The 15989-nt window shown below is 42.9% G+C and overlaps 1 protein-coding gene across 4 annotated transcripts in view; it reads right to left on the bottom strand.

Annotated features, from left to right (window-relative positions):
- Positions 1-1111: 1111 nt before the first annotated feature.
- Positions 1112-15989, bottom strand: part of ints11 (integrator complex subunit 11) — a 36105-nt gene continuing 21227 nt past the window's right edge. For all 4 annotated transcript variants that reach the window (XM_085967106.1, XM_085967105.1, XM_085967107.1 and 1 more), the window contains 8 exons: positions 15293-15376; positions 15101-15190; positions 13177-13339; positions 9455-9562; positions 7143-7204; positions 6901-7043; positions 6269-6398; positions 1112-1533 (listed from right to left, as the gene is read on the bottom strand). In XM_085967106.1, the coding sequence (XP_085823232.1) occupies positions 1465-1533; positions 6269-6398; positions 6901-7043; positions 7143-7204; positions 9455-9562; positions 13177-13339; positions 15101-15190; positions 15293-15376 (849 nt within the window). In that variant the 3' untranslated portion in view covers positions 1112-1464. The remainder of the gene's footprint in view (positions 1534-6268; positions 6399-6900; positions 7044-7142; positions 7205-9454; positions 9563-13176; positions 13340-15100; positions 15191-15292; positions 15377-15989) is intronic.

The following is a 15989-nucleotide window of genomic DNA, read 5'->3' as shown; positions in this document are numbered from 1 at the left end:
CTTCCCACTTTGTGCAGTCTTGCTTTTTTCATTATTGCGTGGGATGTAGCTGAAGCTTCTTGCCATTTACTATGAAACCCAGCTACTGCCCTGTATTGAGTATCTGTTGTGCTGGCTGTGTCAGTGGACTGTAGACAAGGGGCCGTGAAGACCCAATTATTTATAAACAGATAGACATGGACCTGCATCCTGAAATGCACTGTGACTGCAGACAGGCACTTTATATAAAGCCTGGGTGCCAAAGAGAGGGCAAGCAGCAACAGCAGCAGCTTTACTCATCGTTTCTATTTCAGAGCTCAAAACTGAGACAGTATCAAAGGCACTCCCATAAATCTTACTTCCTGTTGTCACTTTTTTTTTTAAGGTGTCGACTGGTGCCAGGATGTAGGCCCAACGTTCGGAGGCAAAATACCGAAAGTTAGTGATTTAGCAGCTGAATCCAAGGCTTGCGCTGGTGAATGTTTGCCAAAGTTCACCTGGATGCGACCAGCTTGTGTCAGGACCCACTTCAGAGTGGAGGGTCTGAGGGCAGCCTTGGCAGCAAGTAGAAGCAGACTCAACAATGGGTTTCTTGCCTTTATTGGCACCTTGAGGCCTCCCCCAGTGATTATGGCCTGCAGCAAAGGCCCATGAAAGCCCAAGTGCCAGCAAGAAAAGAAACAAAACAAATTACCAACAAAGGCTCAGAAAAGGGCTGAAGACATTTACCTCCAACAGCTGGGGGAGTTTTAACCCTATTCCCATCAGGTGTCCTAGGAATGTTGGGTACTTGACATACAGCGTGCCCACTGGCCACAAGTTGGAGCTGGGCCTTTTCCTGAAAAGTTTAACGAAGTTTACTCCTGCTTCAGACTGGAGCTTCAAACACCCAGCCCGGCCTGGCTGGATAATGGAACGGAGTTGAGTTCAGGACTCTTTGCCACATCATTTCCCATTCCATTAAAGCCCCGTCTGCACCCAAAATCAAGGCATAATGGACACAAATATTGGCCTTGAGTTCTCGAGGAAACAGACATCCAGCAGCCTGCAATGTTTACAAAAGCCAACCAGCCCATCTCTGCACAGCAGAGGACATCATAAAGAAACACAAAATTGGCCACAAAATCCAAACTGTACTTTTAAAATTTATTTTGCAAACCTGTTTCGGTATAATAACAAACTGAAACAAATCAGTATGTGAACTACATCCCTTCTCAATTCCCAATCACAAACATTCCTTTAGAAAAGCAATACAGAATCACAGCACAGTACTCTTTAACAAAAGGCAAAAAGTCACTCGTGTTGTAATCTACAGGTTATGTATATCTCGGCACCTCCATCTCCAATTTTCTGTAAACTATAGAATATTTAACATAACTCCTTGGATCCTGCTGTGTATGTCTTAGATAGGAGGCAAATATTAAAATACCAAAAAGGTTATCTTTCGGTGCGGTTTTATTTTATCTGTTTCTGCAACCCTGTGGATCAGAGAGCAATAGACTGAGGCAGCCCTTTCTTTAATAGGGTTATCAGGTAACTGCCCAATTCTTCATCCTAGAAAAATAAAAATAATGAATAGTTAGTAAGTAGTGCATTGTTTACTGCATAAATTCACAAGCACCATCGAGAGCTGGACCTGTTTCTGGCTGGAGCAGGGATCTCCTTGTACAAGAGGTAGGTACCTAGTTAATCAGGGCCAATGCAGTCTGATCTCCTTGTACAAGAAATAGGTACCTGGTTAATCAGGGCCAATGTGGTCTGATCTCTTTGTACAAGAGGTAGGTACCTGGTTAATCAGGGCCAATGCGGTCTGATCTCCTTGTACAAGAGGTAGGTACCTGGTTAACCAGGGCCAATGTGGTCTGATCTCTTTGTACAAGAGGTAGGTACCTGGTTAACCAGGGCCAATGTGGTCTCCTGGACTAGTTTCGATCACCCAAGGGGCTTGGAGAGGAATTTTCCAGACTGTATTTCCCTAATTGGGACAGGATGGTCGGACCAGCTGGTCTTTTCCTGTCTGTTATGTTTTGTATTTTCTAGAACAGCTCAGTTTTTAAAAACTGTTTTTTAAAATTTCCTCCGTGAATCACTAGGAGGCATTCAGCAGAGGCTCGATGGGCCGAATGGCCTCCTTCGGTGCTGCACTATTCTATGATTTTTCTACATTAAAGGTGCTATTTAAATTCAAGTTATTGTTGAAACAGTTCATCATACAAAACGTAACATGTTAATTAACAACTGCACCTTCGTTCCACTGTGTAGGAATTCTTTTGCTGAACCGCAGCTTTAGTCAGTTGGATTCGCAAATCAAATGACTTTTCGACTTGTACTTTACTCAAACTTGACCAGGTGACATTTTGGTAGAAATGAACTAGATGTCATTTTCATTTTGTTGCAGATAAACCATTTGATTCATTTCTAATCCTCTATCGCATAACATGAAACCTACCTCCGAGTAACGCATCCCCCACTCAGTATTATTGTGGGTACAAAGTGTAACGTTACCGTGCCTGACCCATTCCCAAAGCATGCGGCTGCTAACTAGAAAATTGCACATTCTCTCATTTAAGTAATGAAAGTTGCCGTGGGTCACACAAGGTCATAGAGCACTAGAGTCTTAATTTCATAATTTACACATGTCCCTGAGTAGGTTAAAGACATTGTGGGAATTCACATCTAACTAAGTGAACCAAGCACTTGGACTAAAACGATCAAAAGACAAGCGGAGAAACAGCCAGCCCCAGTAATTAAATGAGGACACAATTGAGTAATGTAATGAAAAGTATAAATTACCCCTGGGTTTAGTTCCCTTTTGAAATTTACGTCATGGGTTTTAAAAAATTACGTGGGTGGTGGAAGAGATAATCATTGTAAATTATCCTATGGTCTTTTTGGGAAATTGAATAAGTAAATTGTCAAGTTGGAGCGAGTTAACAAATTACATAGTGAAGAGTAGCAGTCAGTCATAATCAGAATCACAAAAACTCTAAGAAACACAATCCTGGTGGTATAATTTCAGAGGACATTTTGTAAATATAAATATCTGGTTAAATGCTCCAAAAAAAAAGGGTTCAATCAGCCCCAATTTCCGCTGCGTTGACCAGGAGAGATGGATTAGTTCTGTTCTGTTGCACACTAGCTGTCACAGTCTAATCAGCAGATGGAACAATCACTCACTCAAATTTAGTAACACTGATATGGAATTACCATCAATCTAACAATTTTCCGAGAGATGGTTGCTTCTTAGCTTGAGCTGCGGGAGGACACCAAGTATATCCAGTCAGCTATAATCTCTTCTACCTTCATTATAAAGGATTGATTTACGATTCCACTACACTGTGCACGTAGAAGAAATCTTTGTCTCATATGGGAAATCCCTTAAAAAGAAGTTCTCTCAATATAAAGTACAACATTTGCCTAGCTTAATTCAGAAGTTGTGTAATAAACCGCTTTATCTGCACTTCGGTGTCGCATTTAAGTTCACACACTTCCCGTTAGGTATTCATGCTTTTGAAGCCAAGCTTGCAATCACTTCGTCACATTTGCTGATTTACATGGTTTTGCCTCTGACCCAGTTTAACCTTGGTGGTGTCCTGCACCACGGGCCTCCATCTTTCTGATTTGTCAATAAATGAAAAGCCAGTAAGGAAGCCAATCAGTTACGGAGTTGCTGACTGTAAGGGGCATTCGTGGTAACAGCTAACCAATGACAGGTCTCTGGAACAAAGACATTTAGATTACACAGCTTCTACCAAGCATGACGCTTTGCAAATGTATTTACTTACCTAGAGGGGAGGACTCAACATTGAAGAGACTCCCTGTGCACTTGCATGTCTTTTATGTCCCAATTTTAAATAAGCAATACTTGTATTTATAGATTTCCTCTCATTGTTGACTTCTGCTGGGGTTTAATTTACTTTCCCCTTTAAGCAGGTATTCAAACTTTTAATACGTTGAAGTAAATTCAGCATCCAAAACAAGTGTTTGCTAGAAGTTTCCAGCCTTATGATTTAAATAGAGCTACCAAACAAAATGGTCACATAATGGTTAAATGCCAATACGACAGCCAAGAGTCAGGACACTAGAAAGATAAACTATCTCTACGGCAAATTATTAAGATTCGTTTTTGGAAATGTGAATGTCAGAGTTGCAGAAACTGGGCCTAGGCTCCATGGTAAGTTATCCAAATTAACTAGTCTCCCGTGACATTGCACACGGGTAGTCTGGGGCCTGGTGTTTAGCTACTAACCTGGCCTTCCCCTTCAAGGCCACTCAGCCACTTCTACTGAGACCTGGAGCTAGATTTTTCTCCACTATACCATCCAAAAGTGGTGGAGCTGGAGGATAAATGGGGCAGAGAAACTTATCACTAGGTCCCCAGGCCAAAATCTAGAAGCTGGTCGAAATAGGTCTTTAGGTCAATTACAAATTTATTGCTGTTCGTGAGAGAAATTTGCTGTCCAGTGGTGTACCGCAGGGATCGGTGCTGGGTCCCTTGCTGTTTGTAGTGTACATTAATGATTTAGATATGAATGTAGGAGGTATCAGTAAGTTCACAGATGACACGAAAATTGGTGGAGTGGTAAATAGTGAGGAGGGAAGCTTCAGGCTACAGGACGATATAGACAGGTTGGTCAGATGGGCAGAACAGTGACAAATGGAATTTAACCCTGAAAAGTGTGAGGTGATGCATTTTGGGAGGACTAACAAGGCAAGAGAATACACAATGAATGGTAGGACCCTAGGAATGACAGAGGATCAGAGGGACCTTGGTGTGCATGTACATAGATCCCTGAAGGCAGCAGGACAGGTAGATAAGGTGGTTAAGAAGGCATATGGGATTACTTGCCTTCATTAGCTGAGGCATAGAATATAAGCAGGGAGGTTATGATGGAGCTGTACAAAACGCTAGTTAGGCCACAGCTGGAATACTGTGTGCAGTTCTGGTCGCCACACTATAGGAAGGATGTGATTGCATTAGAGAGGGTGCAGAGGAGATTCACCAGGATGTTACCTGGGCTGGAGTGTTTCAGCTATGAAGAGGGGCTGGAGTGTTTCAGCTATGAAGAGAGACTGGACAGGCTGGGGTTGTTTTCCTTGGAGCAGAGAAGGCTGAGGGGGGACCTGATTGAGGTGTACAAAATTATGAGGGGCATAGATAGGGTAGATAGAAAGGAACTTTTCCCCTTAGTAGAGGGGTCAATAACCAGGGGGCATAGTTTCAAGGTAAGGGGTAGGAGGTTTAGAGGGGATTTGAGGAAAAACTTTTTCACCCAGAGGGTGGTTAGAATCTGGAACTCTCTGCCTGAAAGGCTGGTAGAGGCAGGAACCCACACAACATTCAAGAAGCATTTAGATGAGCACTTGCAACGCCATAGCATACAAGGCTATGGACCAAGTGCTGGAAAATGGGATTAGACTAGACAGGGCTTGATGGCCGGCGCAGACACGATGGGCCGAAGGGCCTCTTTCTGTGCTGACTAACTCTGACTCTAGGACTAAATGTGCAGATTGCCAGGTGCTTGTACATTCTGTCTCCAGGCCACTCTGCAAACTAACTCACTAACAGAGATTAACTTACAATGGATCTCAGAATGAAATGGCTGCCTTTTAAAAATAAAGTTTTTCACAGCCTTTTGCAGTGAGAGGAAGATAGTTCTTCACAGATGTATGAACTGTGCCAGAGGTTGAAGATCTCTGTTTCACTAGTTGAGGGGATGCTCCTCAACCTTTGGCTCCCCATCTTAGCAACTATCTTTGACCATCCTGTGGGTAGAGCGAGCAGATCAGAGAACTTATACTGCTGGGTCTGCTCCTGTGCTTGGGTAGGGTGATGTGTTGGTTCATCGGCAAAGGTTTGACTACTGGGCCAAGTTTCAAGCCCTGGGTGATCCTGGAGTACACAGACAGAGTGTCCCACATTTCATTAGTAGCATTCTGCAATGGTGAGCATCGCAAGAGATTGGCTGCTTCCTTCAATCTAATATCATAATTGCCATTTAGGTCGCATTTCTTTACATGAGGATAGTAGTTTGGATATTAGATAGTGGCGTCCTCCTCCTTCTTGGAGGAGGGGCACTTTTAGATGCTTGTGGTGGCTTTTGACATTACCCAATCTCACCAATCACTGGCCTGTACAAAACAGGGCACTTGAAGTGTGACAGACATTCTCAGAGCCTTTATCTGGATACACGATGACATGTGGAATCTTCTAAACAGAAGGCTAGAGGTTTGCAGGATTCCCCACTCCACATGAAAGTCACTGACTCTCCAAAATAGGTTTACTCACCTGGTAGGTCCAGGAAACTAACACATCTTTAGTACTCTGATCATCAGACATTGCACTGATTTTAATGAGAATGGACTCCACCATCACAGAGCCATCAGGGAGGTGTTGAATGGGGTAGTCTTTCAAGATGCTTCAAAAAGATGATCAAGAAAGGAAAGAATAAATAATAACATGTTAAAAATTGACTGGTTAAGTTATCTTGGCACCTTTTGTACTTTAATACTTTATATAGTCAAGAAATATTCTGATCAAGTACTTTCATGTCCATTAAGTCTCTCTTAGTTGAGAAGGTAGGTGACTGAGCTACAGACATTATCACAACATTGGTATTGAGGATTGTTACCAGTCCAATTTTTGGCCAACAGTCTGTATCTTTGGAGCATGCTGTTTGTTATTTTATTTTTTAATGTAAACTGAATAGCAAAAGTGCATGGACTCAAAATAAAGTTCAGTGGCACCAGCAATTATCACAACTGGGCTTACTCTCTTTCCCTTCATTAGCCAATTTATCCCTTGCCTTTGTTCCTCGTGTCGTATTACCTAACTTCACCCCTGCATTTTGCTATGGTTGCAGCAAATACAGACGGAGCTAGTTATTGCTTCAGTTGACCCAAGTATGGCAGAGTACTCACTTTTTCAGATGGTTGTATATTCGGTTTAAGGTGTCCTGTTCGGTGTGGTGGTCCTGTATCTGAACTTTGCATGTGTAGCGAAGATGATGCTCACTGAGACCCAACTCTTTTACGGCCTGTTCGGGTGAAACCAGGCGAAGGCTCTAAATGTAAAAGCAACAGGAGCGAATGGCTTTAATTTATTTTTCGTTCAACTAATCCCCAAATGTACAGTAAAAATACATGAAACATGCATTACTCACATTGTCCTTTATAATCAGCGTGCCATGCATTAGTTTAGGTTTCTTTGGATCAGGTACTGGACCTATAGAACGGGGGAAAAAAGTCGTATAGACATCACAGCAGATATCAGTATTGGTGACTGTGCCTACATACCTAACAGCTCATTCCATGAAAACTTTGTTTTGTTATGTTATTTTCTTACAAATCATTTGATAAATTGAAGTTGAGGTCAGTTCCAAACCTCTATGAAATTGTAACGAACTTTACTTTAATGCATTGAAGTAAAACCCACTATAACAATGTCATTTTGTAGCTTCTCAGCTGCACTCACTCGATCCTGGTTCAGACCCACGTTTCTGGGTCTCCAGGCGGCTACGCACGCACCTGAATTGTGTTTAAAACTAGTCTGTTCTCTGAATACAAATGGAGTGGTAGCCTCCTGCATTACTGTCCAGCACTGACCTGCTATTCTACTGTCTTGGACCCCCTGCTCAGTACGCTGAACAATCAAAATGCCAGTGATGGGAATGGAACAATCTTCAATTTGTGCACCCAGTGTCGCTATCAGCTACTCTCCTGCCAATTAATATACACAGTGAAGCTACTTCTCTACTACCTCAATTATGTATCTTAACTTCACACCACAATAACAAAACTTCCACTGCACATAGGTGATGTTTCCATTGCTCACATCTTCTACTCTTGTGGTCTGTCAGACTGTAAATGCAACTTGGTTTCAACTGGTGCAGATAAAAGGAAGTTTGTGGTAAGGACTCGCTCTCACTAGAAACTGGATTGAAAATAACCAAACTATTTCACTTGGGCTCCTTGCAGATATCATTGGAATCCCAGGCTCAGAGGTGAAAGGACAGTGCACTAAAGTGTCACCCTTGATTTCCTGCATTCATAGACTTACTTTCTATAACACTCCATTGATATCACCCCTGTCGTTATAAAATGGCACATCATCCGACTTGTTGTCAGCAATGCCACGGGAGATCTACATCTATCTAAAACGTTTTGTGATGCATCGATCACGCTTTGTATGGAATACCAACAAATCACAACTGAACATTCTTTAAAGAAAGACACCAAAAAATAAAGTCATGTCATTAGCCACTAACTGACCTCTGTAGCAATTAGACCTTGAGCCTTAAAGGACAGGCCAAACAAAACACTACCTTTTACAGAATACTATATTGTGAATTATCTTGTATAATGTTCCTCTCCTTATTAAAGAGTATCATCTAATTTACTATCAGCAATATCATGGGAGATCTGCCTGTGGTTTAAAAATAACATCTCCCTTCTGAAGACAGCAAAATTAATCCATCTGCTCATATTTTTTTTGGAATTTAATTTCTAAATTTTCACATTGTATTACTGCTTTTAGTTGATGTCAGCATTGGGTCAGTGGGAGCACTCTCGCCTCTGGGTCAGAAGGTTGTGGGCTCAAGTCCCACTCCAGAGACTTGAGCACATAATCTAGGTTGGCACTTCAATGCAGTACTGAGGACTGGCGAAGGTGCTGTCTGTTGGATGAGACATTAAACCGAGGCCGTGCCTGCCCTCTCAGGTGTACGTAAAAAATCCCATGGCACTATTTGAAGAGGAGTAGGGGAGCTCTCCTGCTATCGTGGCCAATATCCTTCAATCAACATCACTAAACCTGGTTTTCTGGTCATTATCACATTGCTGTTTGTGGGACTTTTCTGTGCGCAAATTGGCTGCTGCTTTCCCTACATTACAACAGAAATTACATTTCTTAAGTACTTCATTGGCTGCAAAGCACTTTGGGATGTCCTGAGGTCATGAAAGGTGCTATATAAATGCAAGTTCTTTCTTTAATGTAATTATTTTTCTCCACCCCCCACCCCCACCCCCCGAAGCAAGGACTCTTGCTGGCAAATGGTGCCACAGGTGCTGGTCGTTCTATGATACCTCGCTCAAGTGGCTCTCTTTCATAAGTGAGTGCAGATAAGCAGCGTTGGCCGGCTATTCGACAGCGGGGAGCATCGCTGCGGAACCCCAGCCAATATCCAAACGCATGTATTTTCCAGTAGATAATACGAGATAGTGCTGATAAACAGAATGCCCACATGACTCCTTCCTTGGAGTTATCGGTGGCCACCTCTAGCTGAGTTCTGTTAACTCAGCATAGACCAGTGATCAAACCTGGGGCCGCCTTGGCCTGCGCGGCTCAGTTCCATGCTGGCCAATGCATTAAACAACTGAGCCATGAGCCAATCATACTTTTACTTATAAATAGAAGTTGTTTTTTTTTTTAAAGTAGGCAGTTTTCTAAATCCTAAGGAAAGACCAATTCAATTACCAAGAGTTGAATCCCTCTTGAGCAAGCCGAGAGAAATGTCCACAGGAATATTGGGATTAGTGACTATTGTAGCTGTCTCTCCATTGGCTGGCATGTAGCAATTAATACCTAGACAAAAAACAAATATGTAAATAAATATTAAAAGTCTTCTTTCCACATTACACTAAAAGTTTATTTAAAGTTACACTAGCGACAATTGTATTATTACTTTTCCCCTGAGTAGAGGGGTCAATAGCCAGGGGGCATAGTTTCAAGGTAAGGGGCAGGAGGTTTAGAAGGGATTTGAGGAAAAACTTTTTCACCCAGAGGGTGGTTGGAATCTGGAACTCACTGCCTGAAAGGGTGGTAGAGGCAGGAACCCTCACAACATTCAAGAAGCATTTAGATGAGCACTTGAAACGCCATAGCATACAAGGCTACGGACCAAGTGCTGGAAAATGGGATTAGACTAGACAGGGCTTGATGGGCGGCGCGGACATGATAGGCCGAAGGGCCTCTTTCTGTGCTGTCTAACTTTATGACTCTAAAATATATTTTACAAGGAGGTTAAAATCATGAGGGAAATTTCACCTTGGCAGTGGCATGTGGGAGTACAACCTGCCAGGACAGATAGGCGGGCAATAATGATACTGGGGAGGGCTTTCATCTGCAGGAGGAATTGAGTGGGCATATTCCTGACTGGGATGGGAGGAAATTGCACATTTGAGGGGCATGTGTGGGGACAGCGACATCAGATGATATTCATGAACTAATTGCTACTCAACGGGAACAAAGAGAAAGCAACATGAAAGATAACTTTTCAACAAGCAGAAGTCTGTGAGGTACAAAGGGTTTCTGCTTCATTACAGCTGGGAAGTGAAATGGTTCAAAATTATATTTTGTAGGAAAGAAAAGGTCACTGCTCCTAAAGTGTGTTTTTTTGGTTCATTTTTGTGCTCACTGAGGTGAGGGCTATCAGTATTCAAGAACAATAAATCTTTCTGCTTTGGGCGCAATGTGTTTATATCTTGAGTATTGTGTGCAGTTTTGGTCGCCTTATTTGAGGAAGGATGTTCTTGCAATGGAGGGAGTGCAGCGAAGATTCACCAGACTGATACCTGGGATGGCAGGAATGACGTATGAGGAGAGATTGGGTCGATTGGGCTTATACTCGCTGGAGTTTAGAAGAATGAGAGGGGATCTCATTGAAACTTATAAAATTCTAACAGGACTAGACAGACTAGATGCAGGAAGGATGTTCCCGATGGCGGAGGAGTCCAGAACCAGGGGTCACAGTCTAAGGATAAGGGGTAAGCCATTTAGGACAGAGATGAGGAGGAATTTCTTCACCCAGAGAGTGGTGAACCTGTGGAATTCTCTACCACAGAAGGCAGTTGAGGCCAATTCATTAAATATATTCAAGAAGGAGTTGGATATATTTCTTAAGGCTAACGGGATCAAGGGATATGGAAAGAAGGCAGGGACAGGGTACTGAATTTGGATGATCAGCCATGATCTCATTGAATGGCGGAGCAGGCTCGAGGGGCCGAATGGCCTACTCCTGCTCCTATCTTCTATGTTTCTATATCACACATCTCCAAGCTGGGTATAGCGAGACCAAATGCAGATTAAAAGTCACGCTACCCTGCCAGAGAACAGCACCCCTACTGTACCAGTGTGATTTTTTTTGTTTCACACGCCAGCCATCCTGATGGTCTCTCAGTGAGTTACCGAGTTAGTGCCAATCTTTCCCAAACTGGGGTCTGTTCTGGGCTTCGTAGTCACAAACACTAGGTTGACACTACCCAAAGTAATTTCACATGGGATGGTCACAGCTGGCAGAGAGGACACTGTTGTCCCAGCTGCCTGGGCAGGATTCAAATCCAGGTCCCAGAGATGGAAGGGCAATGTGCTAAATCACTGCCGGTCAGTCAAAGCCCAATAAATATCTCAAATTCTAGCTCGAGTCCATTTGGATAAGGTTTTGCTGAAGAGATTGCTGGTTAAAATTGAGGCATGTGGAATTGAGGCAAATTTGTGGTATGGATGGGAAACTGGTTGGGAGGTACAAGGCAAAAATTTGGGATAAAAGGAATATTCTTGGTTTGACAGGTAGTGGCCCACAGAATTGCTGCTTTACACTTTATAATAAATGATTTAAATTTGCACATAGAAAAGAGTATATCCAAGATTCCAAACGATGCTAAGCTAGGAGGTATAGTGAAGAATGAAGAGGAGGACAGCTCAATTAAGTGAATGACAGTAACAGTCCAGCCTAACTGTGAGGTAGTACATTTTGGACACAAGAATGGCAGATGGGAATCCAGTCTAAATGGAATCTAAAAGGGGTGGAGATGAACAAAAGAATTTAGTGAGCCAATTATATAAATTATCAAGAGGGATCAAATAAACTAATGGGGCGCTGGGCTTCAAGACATAGGGGGGGCAAAATTGAGTCACACCCCCTTTGGGGTGCTAACTTCGCCGGGGCACTACTTTTAACGCTCCGAAAATGTTAGCGCCCCCGCGCACGAAATTCACTGGTAGCGCCCCAAGGAGGAGGCGGGGCGCTACTGGAAGCGCCCTCCCCTCCCTCTTGGGGCGCCGCGGTACTGCAGGCCTTCCTCCCCTTATTAAAGGGAGGGGCCTAGCGCAGCGCGACACGGGGCCCAGCTGGGCCACTAGGGATTGGAGTGCCGGCAAAAGAGCCCACGGAGCGCAGCCGGCACCCCACGGGGGGGCTGCACAGGAGGCCGGGGACAGCAACGGGGGCAGCTGCTGGAAGGCGGCCAGCAACAAAAATGGCCGCCCAGCACCTCCCCTTTAATTTGCGCCGCCCCGGCCGCAGGTAGGCCCCTTGACCCTGTTGGACATAGCGCCCGGCGGTAAGTCAGGGGGCGCTACCAAAGATCGCGGCCGGGGCGCTGCACACGGCGATGACGTCATTACCGGAGGTGCCGCGCCGTGGGGCGCTAATGGTTACCGCCGCCGCTAACCTCCCGCTGAATTTCGCGGGAGGCCTTAGTGGCACCGCGCCCAGGCGCTAGTTGCTTTGCACCCTCTTAGGGCGCTGATGGAAGGCGCAAATCAACTGAATTTTTCCCCCATAGAATATAACAGCAACAAAGTGCTTAAAGTTTTATGTTGGCTGGTCCCACTTAAGAAGGACAAACTGGTCTTGGTGAAAGCACAGCAATAATTCACCAGGATGATGGGATTTAGCTATAACAATAGACTGGGTAAACATGGGTTATGTTTCCTTTTGATGGAGAGGTTAAGGGGTGATTTGACTCAAGTATTTGTAATGACGAAGGGAATAACAGAGTACAGAGGGAAAAACACTGCCCTCTTGTATTGGAATCTAGATCAAAGGGACATCATTTTAAAATCTGAACAAAGCCAATTAATAGTAAATTCAGAAACAATTTCTTTGTGCAAAGGGTTTTGAGAATGTGGAATGTACGGCCCCATAAGAACCAATTAAGATGTTTTCTAGAAAAGTATCTAATAAGGGATATGAAGAAAAGGGAAAGGAATTGAGATTAAAAAGATGAAAAGCTCTTGGTTAACAAACTGGTAGAGCATGCTGATTCGCTGAATGCCTCATCCTGTTCCTATTTTTATATAATCCTTAACATTTGCTTCACATGAAAAGATTAGATCTGGGTACTGAAAGACCTTGTTAGTCTACATTTGCATTGCAGAGGATAATAATATAGTACATGAGCTTTAGTGAGACTTACTGAACTCCTGCTCAATTTTCTGTTTAAGGAATCCCATTTTCTTAGCCTCTCCATGGACCAGCAGCACATTTTGTGGCTCTGCTTGACGGATAAGTTGCATGATGCCTTTGGCGTCAGCATGTGCACTGAATGACATGTATTCCACCTGCATCTTCACTTCTAGCTGGGAAGGATATGTTAGCAATATAGGTAATGAGCAGTGTTATAAATGTTATTTTCAATTCAACTGAAATGAAATTATTTTTAATGAAGAAACTCAAAATCTCAATTCCAAATTTATATTTAATGCAAAAAAAATCATGAAGACAAAGTATCATTTTTAAGAGGCACTGAACCATAAATCTATTTTGTAACATATCATATTGTAACTTCCAATGCCTAACAGTCAAGGGATCTCTAACAATAGCTGACAAGGAGACTAGATCAGCCTGACTCATGATATCAACTTGCAGAGAAAAAAGCCTCCTCAACTAGTTTCAGCACATAAAAGCATTTGGCAGCTCACGATATACGTTTACAATTTGAAAAAAGACAAGCTGACCCAAATTACAATGCTCATTTACTAACAGAGGAGTACGAACATAACCTTCATCGAGTATAAATCTACAGATGGATCAGGGGCAGAGATGGATATAAAAATAGGTTAAGAAAACTGGTCAGAAAAATAAAAATAAGAGAATGAGATTAAAATTGCAGGGACTACAAGACACCATTAAAGTGAAAGGCTTTTATAAATATATTCAAAGCAAACGTTTAGTCAGTGAAACAGCTGGAGCCCTGAAGGAGCTCCTGCCGTAAGTCAGAAATTGGCTGGGTCAGAGGAAACAAAGGACACGGACGTAGAGCAAGATAGAGGGAGGAGATTAGTGGGTGCCTGAGGAATCAGTGTTCAGGCTTTTTTAGCAATGTACATAAATGATTCAGGGAACAGAAATAATGCTGTTTAAGTTTGTTAATGATATGAAATTGGGCGGAGGGGAAGGAAGAGCTACAAATAACAGGGATTAAGTAGACCAATTACAGGAAATCTGGGTAAACTAAGGTTTGGACTAACAACTGCCAGATGTGGGCAAACACTAGTGGCGAAGGGGAATAAGCATCGGAATTGCAAGGTGAATGGTCGCAGACTACAGGACACAATACAGAAGAGGGGTCTGGGGGCTCCGGTGGATAGCTCATTAAAATTATCAGCGCAGCATGCGACAGCAATAGGGCAGGCAAACCAGACCTTACAGAGGAAGAGAAAATCCCAGGCTGATAGTGCGCTTATATGAGCACCAATTCTGCCCCATCATGAGTACTGCATAAAATTCTGTTCACTGAACTACAATCAGGATATCCTGGCTTTAGCGAGGGTACAGAGGAGTGCTACTAAATTCAGAGGAGGTTTAGGCACCTGAGCTATGAGAACAGACAAGGAAGCTGGGGGGAAAAAAAGGTGAGGGGAGACTCAATTAAAAAAATTTGAAGACTCTAAATAAAAGTAGAAAAGTCGTCAGGGCCAGAGGGCTTACATATTAGAATAATGAAAGATACTGGGGAGGAGACGGCAGAGGCAGTAACCATTGCTGCATTGTCATCCTGCAAATGAGACATTAAACCAAAGCTCATCCTGCCAGATCAGGAGGATGCTAAAGATCCCATGAGACTTTCTGAAGAAGTTCAAGGAGTTCACCAGATGTCCTAATAAATTGCTTCCTCGACTAATACTGCCAATCTCATTACTGTTTGTGGAATCTTGCTTTCAACAGTCACTGCACTGCAAAGCAATTCATTTTATTGGAATCAATTTGATAAAGTGTCATATAAATGAACGTCTTTTGCTTTGGGACTGGCTAGATGGGCCGCAGTGGTCTTTTCTGGTCCTGTACAATCCCGAGTGCCTAAAAGCACAATTCATTAACGTATGCAAAGCAACACTTACAGTTTGTCGCCCCTCCATTTCAAGTTTCCGTTGTCCACTTAGGATTTTATGTCCCACCGTTCCTTGTACACAATACCCCGGCATGATGACCTGAGACAACAAGTGCACATTTTAGAGCCCAGATGATATATAGTGTAGAACGTAAAGGTGAGAAAAGGTATATGTTGAAGCCTCGGATCTGCTTTCTCTTACCATGTTTTTATCATTGCCTGCCCATTTCCTGAAAATCTGCAGGGACTGCCCAGCGTGAAGCATGCCTGGTGTAGCAAAGACAACCTGGAAAAATCAACCTTTATTATGACTGACCATGAAGTATTACTGCACAAACCTTTTACATTTTAATTTTGAAGTCAAATTTCTAATATTAAAGCACAATTATGAAAATAATTAAGTCTAGTGAGTGAACAAATCAAAATGCTAAAGGCAGCTAAAGTACAACGATAGATAGTAATTAAGGACAGGTGAACATTTCTAATACAGACAATTCAAACAATTATAACTGTCCATAAATGCTAGTGATCAACACCAAACCTGAAGCCCAAATTCTGGCTCATCGCAATTTTATTTTGTTGGGGTAGAGAGCAAGGTACTGAAACCAAGTTCTGGTGAGATTTTACCAATTCTAATTCAGGATTGGCCATTTAAGCTCCAAGTAGAATTTTGTGCACATGGAACCTGCAGAACAGCTTTATCAGAGTCTGATTTTCTTTACAAAAACACAACTGCACATTTGTGAATTCCCATGTACTAGTACAGTAGCATTTGCTCCCTCGCCAGCTCAGTGTGGTAAACTATTCAGCCATATAGATCAGAAAGTCTCAGGTTTGGTCTATGGCGAGTTAGCTAATCTCATTAAGGTGGTAGCCGGGTCACTAGAATTGGCTTCAGT

This window comes from Somniosus microcephalus, chromosome 25, assembly GCF_052327205.1.
Source record: "Somniosus microcephalus isolate GS21.2 chromosome 25, FLI_Smic_1.0, whole genome shotgun sequence".
Classification (NCBI taxonomy): Eukaryota; Metazoa; Chordata; class Chondrichthyes; order Squaliformes; family Somniosidae; genus Somniosus; species Somniosus microcephalus.
Note: the sequence above shows the minus strand (reverse complement) of the source record. Positions and strands in the feature narration are given on the sequence as shown.